Genomic DNA, 13,647 nt, shown 5'->3' with positions numbered 1-13,647 from the left:
TGATTTTGTATTGCACAAAAATTGGACAGTTCAGTGTTGGCTGTTGTAGGACAGAGATACAATTGATGTCGGGTGACAAAGGGAAACCTCTCACAGCAATGGAGTAAGCAAGGAACATGATGGTCATGACCAGCAGGAAGCCTTGTATGTCAGTCCATGCCCGTTGCAGTGTGGCAATGATCATGTTGAGCTTGGGGTTGAGTCTCATCAGGTGCCATAGCTTCACTGTAGCCAGCAACACCAGGAAGGCAATCAAATACCCCAGCACTGCATCGGCCGTGGCCGTCTCATGGAAACTAGCATATCTGAACATAGAACACAACGAGGAGGAAATGTTTTCTGTGAATGTTTTACCCAGAATACAGATCGAGATGCTTGAGTATAACTAATTTACCAGTTATTAATATTTGTTAAGACATGTATGTGATTGCAGACCACCTTTTTTTTTTAAACTAATTTTTATCCCATGATTTTGTAACCCATTTTTCACCCCTGTGTCAATTATCTAATGTGATCCTGCATGGTCTCTACACACCCTCCGCCAACCTAGTCCCCATATATGGGGGACATGAGGAGAGCAACGGACTTGAACTCATGCTTCCTTCATACCTGAGTGTCCAAGTTGCTCCTTTACACCTGACAGGGGGGAGTTTCCCTGGTTGGACGTGTGTGTTAGGTTGCGCACAGGTGGTGAAAAACAACCATGCTGTTTTCGTGCTCAGACGCACCCAGCCAGCCAGCCAGCCAGCCACCCAGGCAGGCAGGCACCCACCCACACACATACTCACTTAAGGAAGTGGTTGCACCACTTAAAAAATAAGCTTGCAAAGAAAGGAAAGAAATGGGAAAATTGTTCACTGGTTGTAAGTAGTAGTGAAGACGTTGGTGACTCACTGGTCTCTGTTGTTCTGGTAGTAAGTCATGTCTCTCTGCCCTAGAAGGGTCCTCTTGATGAAGACAGTCAGAGCACTCCAACTGAGCAGAATGATCGCCAACTCTAGAAGGTTCCATTTACTCTTGAAATAAGTCCACCTCTGTTGTTTCATCAGCTTTCCCTGTCAGGTGATGATGAGAGATTAGAGTCAGTGGTATGGAAATTATTACTGTTCAATCAATACCTATTGTAGATAGTAATTCTTATTATTTCAGATCTTTTAACAATTTAAAAGAATATTACAACAATATCACTAAACCTGTATGAGACAAAGCAATCAGAATGCCCAAGGCAGAGCTATAGTATAAGCAGAATAACATAAACATCTGATGAAATACCTGAACAAACATGTAATATAATATAAAGAGGAAATAGATGGCTTCAGAGGCCATGACAAAGATGTGCAGGCCACCAGGGGATTGGTAAAGACGCACACTTTGCAGCTCACTGCGGAACTGGAATGCTCCTGAAAGAAAAGTGTGTAATGCGTGAATGGACCTTGAGTCAGACGTCTATGCAACTCTTAACCACTTAAACCCTACAGTATATACATGGTTGACCAGGTTCTCCCAGCAGGGCACACTCTTTTTTCCTTCCTTTGACAGCAAAAATCTCTTGTGTAAAATAGTGAAGATAGCAGCTCCACAAGCTCACAATGCATGCAACGCGTGAGGGTTTTCACTGAATTATTATGACATTTCATGTGGTTAAAGTTGTACAGCAGTTGACTAACCTGTGCCTATGGTCTCTAACATGAGCGTAACAATGCAGAAGAGGTTGACGTTGGCATTGTACACAGTGAACTCCACAAAGATGGCTTGGGTGTACACATCAAGCCAGGTGTTGTCAAATAGGTAGTGGAGAGTTCTGCAGACACAAAATATCGGCAACATTCAAATTAAGACCAGATTTATGAACATGAACTCAGTTTTCCAAAAGCTGGACACATCTCTGACAAACCAAACAAGCCCCAGGAAACCCAGGGTGTGTGAACAGGGTGACAGGGATGTGAAACCCAGGGTGTGTGAACAGGGTGACAGGGATGTGAAACCCAGGGTGTGTGAACAGGGTGACAGGGATGTGAAACCCAGGGTGTGAACAGGGTGACAGGGATGTGGGCATATTTTGAGGTTGAAAGTTATTATTACCACCACAATCAAATGAGACAGAATTAGATGTTTATTTCTGTATACAGTATGTGTATACCTAAATCTATTTTGTAATAATATCCCTGGTATTTAGACTCATTTGGGATGCTGTTGACTTTCTATCATAGTTTCCATGCTGGGACTTACCTACTAGAATTATGTGAATCTGGGCCCAATTCAACAACAAATCCGCCTCCCCTGTATAGCACCACACTACCCCAGATAGGTTGGGCTCTGAGTCGAGCCTGGGACTGGTACTTCCAAGGGCTGCGGAGGCTCTGTGAGGCATTATGATCTGCAGATTGGCTCCAGCCTGCACCGTAGGAGCCCATATCCTCCACCTCCCATGAGTATGGTGCATGACAGTCAGGTACAGACTTCTGCATGGAATGGGAAATGTCGCAAGAGCTCTTCTGCACCCTCACTTGGCGAAGACGGGCATTACCAACTAGCTTAGAGTTCCCATCTGTGATGAATCCTGTTTTCGGAGGTAAGGTGATAAAACAACAGAATGCATAGATACCGTAGTCTAGATGAGATAAGCAGAAGTCATTAATTCTGTCACTCATCCAGTTGTTCAGGTAGAGGTGGCTTAAATAATCACAATAAATCTCCATAGGGTCTTACAGCTATGGTCTCATAACACTATAAATACGTTTATCATACAATAGTATGTTTATAGTGTTTTATAAACACGTTTCATAGAAAGTGCGTGTCAAATACTTGTTGTGATGTAAGAAAGACATGGAGGAGGATTTTAGTCAAGGTATCAGAGGGTCAAAAGTAAAACTATATTGATATCAAACTAAAATCAGATGTTCAGATTTTAAGGGTGAATAACAAGTTAAAAACGTGTACAGTATACCCGCACAACACATCACTTACCTGGGTACTCTCCAAAAAGGTTGGTCAGTAAAGAAGTGTTTGCCCAGTTAAACACATCACTGATACTCATACTGTCTGAGACACCTTTGCTGAAGCTCTGCTGAATGTGCTGGGTCAGGAAATAAGCATTGGGGTCCCTCTGGCCATACGCCACCAGGAGCAACATCCACATGAATCCCATGTAGGCTGCAGCACAATCACACACATCAGCTGTTATATAGTGTAGCTCAGTGAACACATTTTGCATGTGCTTGCTCTACAATGGCTTAATTGACTTACTAAGAATCTCCTTGATGAGGGCAAAGACTTTCTGCTCTTTAATCATGTTGTTCCTCATGCGCTCGATGTCAGTGGGCGGTGGTGGCTGATAGAAACTGCACGTGCTATCTCTCCTGGCCGCTCGGACTGAATCAGGGTCATCTACCACAAGCAATCACTGTTACGTTCTTAGCTTTCCCATGTTTCATGATAACTACTTTTTATGTATGTGATGTATGCCATGCTAAATCGCTCTGGATTAAGAGCGTCTGCTAAATGCCTAAATTGTAAATTGTAAATTGTAATCACATTGTGTCCAGTTTTCTTTTCTTGGTGTGTTTGTTTGTCCTTAGAAATGACAATGTTGCTAAAAGTAAGAAGAGTCAGGGAACAACAGTATACCTGGGATTCTGTGCGTATCATCTATCTGAGGATCACCGTATTCCTCTTGATCAACTTTCTTCAGAACAAGAGCAAAAAATGCTGCAAAACCAAGAACCTGTAGACATACAATGTGTAACGTTAGTTACAGACACCAGCATCACAAATACGCATTTCACATTATTGTATTGTGATGTTGCTCAGTAACATTATTGTATTGTGATGTTGCTCACCTTCAGAGGTTATTATTGTATTGTGATGTTGCTCACCTTCAGAGGTTATTATTGTATTGTGATGTTGCTCACCTTCAGAGGTTATTATTGTATTGTGATGTTGCTCACCTTCAGAGGTTATTATTGTATTGTGATGTTGCTCACCTTCAGAGGTTATTATTGTATTGTGATGTTGCTCACCTTCAGAGGTTATTATTGTATTGTGATGTTGCTCACCTTCAGAGGTTATTATTGCATTGTGATGTTGCTCACCTTCAGAGGTTATTATTGTATTGTGATGTTGCTCACCTTCAGAGGTTATTATTGTATTGTGATGTTGCTCACCTTCAGAGGTTATTATTGTATTGTGATGTTGCTCACCTTCAGAGGTTATTATTGTATTGTGATGTTGCTCACCTTCAGAGGTTATTATTGTATTGTGATGTTGCTCACCTTCAGAGGTTATTATTGTATTGTGATGTTGCTCACCTTCAGAGGTTATTATTGCATTGTGATGTTGCTCACCTTCAGAGGTTATTATTGTATTGTGATGTTGCTCACCTTCAGAGGTTATTATTGTATTGTGATGTTGCTCACCTTCAGAGGTTATTATTGTATTGTGATGTACTTGCTCACCTTCAGAGGTTATTATTGTATTGTGATGTTGCTCACCTTCAGAGGTTGGGTGACAAAGAGACTCTCAAAGAAAGACACCAGCATGGAGATGAGCCAGCTGATAGAGCGGTCCTTCCCATAGGTCAGCCCGTACATCATGGTGAAGTATCCTGAAACGCAGCTCGTGGCCACCACCAGAATCCACCCGACAAACACAAACCACCAGGGGAGGCCCGGTCTCGTCCTGCTGGCCTCCCCACCATCGATGCTCTCTGCTGGGCTGCCGCTGTGGTCGGCGCCTCCCGGGCTGGAGGAATGGAGGTGATGCTCCACGAGGCCCTTCATGCCCTGGACCTGCTGCACGGCCCGGTTGTAGCTATCAGAGTTTGAAAAGCGAGTAGGTCCCAGCAGACCTAACTCCTTCTCGACATGACCTAGTTGTCTGTACAGATACTGCCTGTTATTGTTCCTCTTCTGGGAACCATCCACAGTCTTCTCTGGGCTGCCACACACACTGCTCTCTGATGATAGAAAATATGTCAATATCATTTTGGTCGACATAATTTAATGTATTCCAGTGATTAAAGTAACCCTAGTCTGTGACCATTAATAAACCGCGTGGACGGCTGGACGCATCTGCCTGGGTGACGGCAGACTGCTGGGCGAGCGCTGGCGCTTTGGCATGTGATGGGGGGGCAGATCAACATATGGAATGAATTCTGTACTGGCCATATATTGAGCGTGTCTTGAGTGTACAGGGTTTGATGAGGTCAGATCAATATTATGGAATGTCAGAACAGGTCGGCTCCATATATGGAGATCTAAGGGTGGCAGCCGGGGCAGTGGCTTGAGTGAGGGTTTGATGAGGTCAGATGAGGTCAGATCAACATGTGGAATTTAGTTTTAAGAAGATAAATCTTTACTGTATGGAGTGTGTCACGGATGGACTGACTGATGGGAGATACAGGTTTTCAATCAGAACAGTTAACATTTTGGAACAACTGGATATGATTGTAAGGAACAGCTTACCTTGCAGATTTACTGCGCCTAACGTGAGGATGATGGAGCTGGCTTCCCGTTTGGAGGCATCAGTACAGACCTGTCCACCTGCTTGGTTCTGCTTCCTGATGATGTCCTCCACCAGGGACAGCAGAGTGTTGATATCAGCCTGGTGACCAGGCCTCAATTCCAGATGAGGCATGGGGCTTTTCATGGCTTTGGAGAGTGACTGGACAATTCTCTTTATGTCCTAATATATAGATAGATACACACACCACCACACAAAGAAGACTTTCAGATACACAGAATAGATTCAGCTATTATTAATTTTCATTTCAGTACATACATTTCAGTAAAGGTCCTTGCAGACTGGATGTGTTTAGCAGTGTGCTGCAGGGACCTTTACTGTAAACAACAGTAGAAAGTCTGGAGATGGAACTGTTGCCTAAGCACGTCACATTTCACCTTGATCACAGTGTCGGGCGTGATGTCCTTCAGCTCCTTGCGTGGAGAAGACTTCTGCGAGGGAGACACTCGGCCTGTCTTCCCCTGCTTCGAACCGTCTAATTTAACTAATTTAACAGATTTCTCTCTAGGCCGAGTGTTTCTGAAGATACTCACAATAAGGAGATTGATTGGAAACATGATGATTGAACTTTGAACTCCAATAACAACCTGTTGCCAGGTGAACTCAATGTGACCTTTAAAGTAGTTGACAAAAAGAAAAGAAAAAAGAAAAGTTCATTTGTGTAGATTAAAATGTTTAAATATATTAAATGGCAATATATCTGCTAGTGGTATAATGACTATTGACTACCTATCATGAAGGACTTTAAATATCAGAACACTTAAAGGCCAATTTCAGTTTACACTTCTATGGTCATTTTAATCTACTCAGGCTTTTCTTTTTGCACACCAGATGGTTTTTAAGTTGCTCGTTTCAATATTTTGATATTTGATATGATATTCATTGGATTAGACCCTTTCAACTTCAAACTCAGTGTTATAGCCATGTTTGAAAACACACATCCCTGGTTCTGGCGAGTGATATTTTCCTTTTAAATGTCTAACATTAGAACATAGGGGAGGAGTAATTACAGTCCCCTCATCCATTAGAAGGACGATATTTGTCAGCAGACTGTAAGAGAATCTGAACAGTGTTCCGTTAAAATACTTTCTTGACAGTAGTTCCATACCCAGGTCCATGGTCTGCTCAGAGGGGTCCGTGGGGATGCCCCAGAACATGATGCTGGTCAGCATGGTGCACAGCAGCAGAGAGAAACAGCAGGACACTCGCTGCACGCGGGTGAAGGTGCTGCTGGGAGGTCGGCTGATCACAGAGAACCAGATGTGGCCGTCACGGAAGTCCTTTGCTGTTTTCATGAAGAACAGGTTGCTAGAATATGCATTTGTGAGCACAAGAAGAAGATGTAATTGAATGGATTGAATAAACACAACAGAGTATAAGCATAAGAAGAGCTGGAGCTGGCTTTCGTTCTTTTTTTTCCTTTGGTAACTTTACTCTATGAGACGCATGAATACACACACCTGAATCTCGTCAAATCTTCTTCTGAGGCAACAGGGAAAACCTTGTCAAGAGAGCACTCTCCCATGTCTATGGCCAGCCAGGAATTACAAAGAAAGTGCCATTTCTGCCCCGTCTCCAGGTCCTGCACCATCACTTTGTTGATATACCTGCATACAAACTTGAACAGTTAATCACCGGTTCCTTTAATCATAATGTAAAATCTCAAATGTTAGCTCAGGAAAATAATCTTTTGTGTTTTTGTCAGAGGAGTCTGCGCGCTTCTCGCCTTACCAGGCAGGGTGTGGTCCAGAGTTATCATGCCACAGCCTGATGCTAAGCAGCTCTCCCAGGGAAAAGGGTGTCGTCAACAGGAACATGTCCACCCCTCCTCCCTCGAACACTGGCTTCTCAGGGTCTGTCAGGTGGTGTGGCTCACTCTCTCCCTCTTTACCTAGCAGAGTTAGTGTCACCTGAAACAAGACAGTATAAGTGAATGGAAGCCAAGTCAAGATGTTCAAATGTCAAATGTCCAGAAATGTCTATAGCTATTCAACTCGACTAATTCGGCCTGTACGAGAATTTGATCAATTCTGAACATTCATTTGAGCTATTAATGTTGTCTATCAATACTACCACATAACGTTAACTGTGTCAGCCAATCAAGCTGCTTACATCTGGCCGCAATCTGTCACCTAATGCTATAGTCTAGGTTTCTGCCTCGGTCGTTTGGCTAACTTATTTTATGTTTAGAAGAAATTGGTTTTATATAAATTTCAGCAAAACTCATTAGGGAATGTCTGGAATCTGTCTCCCTTAAGGATATAGTTGAATGTATGAATCAAGCAGGTAATCAACAATAGAGAACCCTAGTCATAGAGTATATAAAAGGATAGAGATTGAACTAGCGCGAAGCTCCGCCCCCCCAGCTATTCATGTCAGTGGAAGTTGCTCAGTGGCGCTTTGAAGCACCCGGAAGACTGCCGGAAGTACCGTCTCAGAACGTCTACTTCCGCATTTGACCACCAAATTTTGGTGGTCAAATGCGGAAGTGCAACCGAGCGCTCAATGTTAAAGCCCAGCTGCACGGGGTTTCCCGGTCATGAATCCACAGGTCCGCCTGTAGTCCCTCCTCCTATCACTAGGGCCCAGAGCTTCAACGTTGAATAGCCTCACTGGCCCCTTGACCCTAGTAAACCACTGACCTGAGAGGAAGTGGAGGCACCACGTCGATGCCCAGTGCTGGTAGTCAACATGTAGCGACACTCAGCCAAAGGGTCATTGTCCTCCAGAACTGTTATCTTCACCTATATTTAGAGACACAAAGACATAATAATTATTCAAATTGCCAGCGCAATGATTTACAATGTGCCAATTCATCAAACCTAAAATGACTTACTTAGGATCAACAGTTAAAACACATCAAGTATCATGTGGTTGGAAACTGGTTGTTAATTGAAACATACCTTAGAGGAGTCCTGTATGTCTTTCCTGCGCGCCCATACAACCACCACCAGATAGGCAAGAAAGATGGCTCCGACGAAACATACCACCACAGGATTGGTAGTGAAAGTGGCAAAGAGTTCTGCAGTCCGTGACACGTCCACCACGTTGGGCATTACAAAGAAGGAACTCCCAAAGAACGTTAGGTGATTACAGAGGCATTGCGTGACCAGCGGCGTGGTGAGGGGCCCGACCTATGGGAGAAGAAGCTGTTGAGTTGCAATCAGATCGCCATGGATACAGTGATGGGACACTTCATGTGGTATATTGTTGTCGTCGCTGTCAGGCAGAAACCTTGTATCTCCATAATTCATCTTTTTATGTTTTGTCATAAATTGTATGACAAGTGTCACACAAAAGTAGCATCGCAACACAACTGTATAGATCAACTTTTTCTACTACTTTTTAAAAGGTTTTTAAAACATTTTCAGCTATAGTATAATGACGTGCCAAAGTAGGGATGCCAGGTTGGATGTGGTTAAATCTGTCTGTGGGGTTTCAGAAATATTTAATTGAAAAGTATTAACACGAGCTTGTGACTAAATAATGATATTGGATCGATTGGAACACAAGCTTTCTGTCCCCGTTTCCTGAAAAGTAATGGTTTTGGACATAAAAGGTTTCCGCCCACCAGTGAAGATATGTTACACTCACCCTGCAGCCGTCTTCACTCCAAGAAGCTTTGCTTTCATTCCAATACTTGCACTGGGCGGCAACTGTACTTACAGTCACAGTGGCATTGATGGATTTCACTCCTGCCTCCACAATGGGCTTCACAACCAGATAGTGGATCCCAACAGATCCTGTTCGATCCCTGGGACCCAACACCCATGTGTGCTTCTCATCTGCATTCATCAACATGACAAAATATACTGTATTTACACGCGTGCGCGCACAGATGCACGCACGCACGCACGCACGCACGCACGCACGCACGCACGCACGCACGCACGCACGCACGCACGCACGCACGCACGCACGCACGCACGCACGCACGCACGCACACACACACACACACACACACACACACACACACACACACACACACACACACACACACACACACACACACACACACACACACACACACACACACACACACGTGATCTCTCTTTCTTTCTCTCTCTCTCTCTCTCTCTCTCTCTCTCTCTCTCTCTCTCTCTCTCTCTCTCTCTCTCTCTCTCTTCTCTCTCTTTTGCTTCAAATCCTTGGGTTGATCTATCTATACCTTCTGTGGAGTTCTGGAGAGGCATTTGAGTTTTTGCGACGTATTTCTCATCAGTGGGATAATCCTCGTATCCTAAATACAGCATGAACAGTATATTTTCGGAGGGCTCTACTTTCAGCACCAGTGTCACGTCAGGTGAAGGAACATCAATCATTAACGTGCTGAAATTGCCCAGGTCCAGGACTGTACTGTTATCCTGCCCCCCATCAGGTCTTGGCAGGAATATCTAGGAACCACAGACCACATTGTGTATAAAATATTATTAATAATCAAAATGTTTTATGTATTCGCATTACCCCAAGCACCTAAAGTCTAGTCTACTGATTTGCATTTTTATATATTTTCTTGTTCTCTGTTTGATCAATAATTAAGAAAGAGTGTCCTATACCTGTATCTCATTCTTCAGGTTTCTGACAGGGATGACTGTGCCGTTTGCTCGAGTGAGAGAGACAGACCCCACAGTGCCCGTGATGTTCCCCTTACTCCAAGAATAGGGGTCCTTCTCGAAACTCATCATCTGTAATATTGTTATAAGACTAATGGGCTGAAGAAAATCTTGTGTAGTCATTTCTCTTTTAATGAATAGAACAACATACAGTACATAATCAAAGTACTGTCTAAAAAACTCTATTTGCTCAAATCTGGACCAAATTCTGTCTACAGTACTTACACATATTATGACATATCTGGAGATCTCATTGAAACCACATAAACAAAACCTTAACCAACTACTGTAACTAGTCCGGCAGCCAGGGTTGTGGACGTGGGAGATTTATATACATACATATATAGACAATATTTTAGGCCAATAAAAAAGACTATATCATTTCCCACTTTAAACAAAAGAAGCCTGCCGGCTACCTGCCGGCTGCCGGACTAAACAGAAACGTCACATGAACTTGTTCAAGCTGAACAAATTCAGTGAATTGTGATTGAATACATTATAGGACAGACCCCAATGGAAACAAGACCGCAAGGACTTATAGGACAGACCCCAATGGAAACAAGACCGCAAGGACTTATAGGACAGACCCCAATGGAAACAAGACCGCAAGGACTTATAGGACAGACCCCAATGGAAACAAGACCGCAAGGACTTATAGGACAGACCCCAATGGAAACAAGACCGCAAGGACTTTTTTGGTGTTATCCTTTTGTACTCCATTTCTGTTTAATAAAGTATTCAATCAAAGCTGAAGCCCTGTATGAAGTTTCTTTCAAATGGGGTTCAAAAGAGAGTGATGACTTGACCCTTGGCCTTGAGCGCAGAATGCTGAGATGAGAACACATTCAAGCTAGCTTGGTACGGAACTCCTGTGTGTACTTTCATTCAAATCAGACACCATTTGAAGGTAGTAGAGCGATGGAAAACAAGATTGAGATGCCCCTCCAGATTACCTTATACTCACTAATATTGTCATCATATGACTTTAAAACACATACTCCCACTATGTGATAGTATGTGCACATTGTGCACGCACTTACTCTCAGATCCACTGGCTCCCCTGGAGCGACCAAATCAGAAGGTAGTGGTGGGAAGGAAAACCTGGTGGAGTTGGGCGTCTGTGTGGCTATATTCTGATGGTGGATCATTTCAGGAGACACTCTGAAATGATCAAGATAAGACAACATGGATAGTCAGTAATGGATATTTCTTGACCACTAAAACCCTTCATACTATTCCCCCAGTTCTATAATAGCAATAGGCACCCTCCGATTTGCTTCTACATCAAATGTAATTGTCCAAATTAACAGATCTACAAGCTCATAACATGTGTTAGCTTTTAGATCTCCTAATTCTGCTGCTCATTCAAGAATATGGACAGTAGGGTTCATATGGTTAAATACAGTAGGCCTATATCCCCTGATTCAGTTTCAAACATCTCTTACCTGTTGACATATACACTGATCTGACCCATGCTAATAATGGTGGGGCCTCCATCCAGCTTTCGACCAGTTAACAGAGCACTCTGCACCTTGTCCATTCCAGTAAGGAGAAAACCAGAGACCTTTTCCTGGAGTGAAAAAATGATACTGATCTGTAACAGTGTTTGAGGACAGTGAGGAAGAAACAGAACAAGAGAGAACTTGTTCTTACATTTGATGAAGCATCCAAGATGTTACTAGCTGCCTGAACGATGGGTGTAGCAGCTTCTAGAACCTGTCCTTCATCCCCTCCATCTGGATTGATGGAATGGAGAGTGGAGCTGAGTTCTGCCAACATGGAACTAGTTGTTACCTGCAGATGATTGCAACAACGGACACAAGATTATGGATGATTGATTGCACTTCAATAAGCAAAATTAGCTTTGGTTTATGTTTCCACTTTTAATACTGCATTATAATTGTATTACTGTATAATGGATGATGAAATACAATTATCCATTACTCTTATATCATATAATATATATTTATGTTGAACTAATAATCTTTATTTCACCATTTTGTCTGATAGTATTAACCTGTACATCTGTCATGTGGTCAATTTAACTCAGAACGTGTAGAAATGGAATGGAGCAGATATTGTTCTATTTGTATACTCTGTAATGAGCACTGATGATTGTACTGTGTGTATATATAATATATATTAATATATATAATAGCGTACTTGAGCAGTGGGACTGAGCTCATCTGATCGATTGGTGAGGCCTGCCACAGCTCGGGCCGTCACCTGCACCTCCTGGGTGGAATTGCCAGGAGAATCTCGCAGAACTAGACTCATTTTAGTCAGCATCTGCTCTCGTAGCTGCAAGGGCAGAATCAGTCATTATTAAAGGGCAACAACACTTTGGTAGAGCTTTTGGTTGTGTAGTTACCTTGCCATTGTTTAACAACAAGACATTTAAAAAGATTTGCTCCAATGATTAGAAATTGTTAATTCAAAATATGCTCCTCGTTGACTTACATTGTATGGTGAAAGAGCTCTCAATGTCACTCTTTTAAACATGTAAACAAATGCAAATAAAGCTAATTCAGACAATATAGAACATCACCAAATCCAGTACTTTGTTTATTAGGAAGAAAATCCTGACTGGATCTGCGAATCCAGTCACCTGACTGGTACTGGTACTGGTAACTACAAAACCCAAACCTCTAGCAAAACAAAAACAAAACTAGAAAAAGTGCCCTTCTGGGCACAGGTCTCCACCAGGAGGATAGGAGTGTGTGTGATGTTTGGCAAAATGTTTAGGAGTAATATAATCATGTTTTATGTGTGTGTGTGTGTGTGTGTGTGTGTGTGTGTGTGTGTGTGTGTGTGAGACACAGCTTGGCCTGTTGTAGCGCCACCATGAGGCTGATTTGAAAACTGTCAAGTGGCATTTTTTCCTCAGCCTAGTGGGAATATGCATGCACAGTTTCACCGAAATCGGACGCTGCGTTGAGTAGTTGTGGTGATTTGTACAAAACGGGTACCAAGCGGGCTACTCCTGAAAAGTTTAGAAGCTAATCGTAGGCAATGAAGGTGGATTACATGACTATGGAGAGCATGTGTACCGATTTGCGTGCAATTTGGATAACATCTGAAGGAGTAATATTAGAAAATGTGTTTTACATATGTCGGCCTCCTGGTGGCGCTATAAAGAGCAGATGTGAAAAATTCCAGGCAAAGGTTTTTCCTTGGCCTCTAGGGAGTTGGCATACAAAGTTATCCACAGATCCGTGCAGTTAGAGGTAAAAACACTTTTCGGCCAGTTATAGCGCCACCATGAGGCTGAGTTGAAAATGTTCACGTGGCATTTCTTCCTCGGCCGAGTGGGAATGTGCGTGCGCAATTTCACGGAAATCACACGATGTGTTCATGATTTGCAGCATTTTGTTTGAAACTGAACACTCCTGCGAACTTTGGAAGCCAATCTTAGCCAATCAGGATGGAGTCTGGGAAATCTGAAAGACCCGTTTGGTTGAATGGCTCTAGAGAGACTGTGTACCAATTTGCGTGATGTTTGGACAAAATCTGT

The 13,647-nt window shown here is 42.9% G+C and overlaps 1 protein-coding gene across 1 annotated transcript in view; it reads right to left on the bottom strand.

Annotated features, from left to right (window-relative positions):
• The window catches only part of pkd1l2a (polycystic kidney disease 1 like 2a), a 29,331-nt gene that overhangs the window by 1,255 nt on the left and 14,429 nt on the right, over positions 1-13,647 (bottom strand). Inside the window, exons 16-38 of the mRNA XM_079496400.1 lie at positions 12,297-12,434; positions 11,787-11,927; positions 11,579-11,703; positions 11,174-11,294; positions 10,077-10,205; positions 9,689-9,914; positions 9,115-9,305; positions 8,424-8,654; positions 8,163-8,264; positions 7,252-7,430; positions 6,981-7,127; positions 6,629-6,828; positions 5,898-6,133; positions 5,463-5,682; positions 4,491-4,954; positions 3,628-3,724; positions 3,247-3,387; positions 2,968-3,153; positions 2,230-2,560; positions 1,668-1,801; positions 1,273-1,400; positions 895-1,055; positions 95-305 (exon numbers count right to left, since the gene is read on the bottom strand). Of these exons, the coding sequence (XP_079352526.1) occupies positions 95-305; positions 895-1,055; positions 1,273-1,400; positions 1,668-1,801; positions 2,230-2,560; positions 2,968-3,153; positions 3,247-3,387; positions 3,628-3,724; positions 4,491-4,954; positions 5,463-5,682; positions 5,898-6,133; positions 6,629-6,828; positions 6,981-7,127; positions 7,252-7,430; positions 8,163-8,264; positions 8,424-8,654; positions 9,115-9,305; positions 9,689-9,914; positions 10,077-10,205; positions 11,174-11,294; positions 11,579-11,703; positions 11,787-11,927; positions 12,297-12,434 (4,239 nt within the window). The remainder of the gene's footprint in view (positions 1-94; positions 306-894; positions 1,056-1,272; positions 1,401-1,667; positions 1,802-2,229; positions 2,561-2,967; positions 3,154-3,246; positions 3,388-3,627; positions 3,725-4,490; positions 4,955-5,462; positions 5,683-5,897; positions 6,134-6,628; positions 6,829-6,980; positions 7,128-7,251; positions 7,431-8,162; positions 8,265-8,423; positions 8,655-9,114; positions 9,306-9,688; positions 9,915-10,076; positions 10,206-11,173; positions 11,295-11,578; positions 11,704-11,786; positions 11,928-12,296; positions 12,435-13,647) is intronic.

This window comes from Electrona antarctica, assembly GCF_951216825.1.
Source record: "Electrona antarctica genome assembly, chromosome: 3".
Classification (NCBI taxonomy): Eukaryota; Metazoa; Chordata; class Actinopteri; order Myctophiformes; family Myctophidae; genus Electrona; species Electrona antarctica.
The sequence above is the reverse complement of the archived record's forward strand: the minus strand, read 5'-3'. Positions and strand labels throughout refer to the sequence as shown.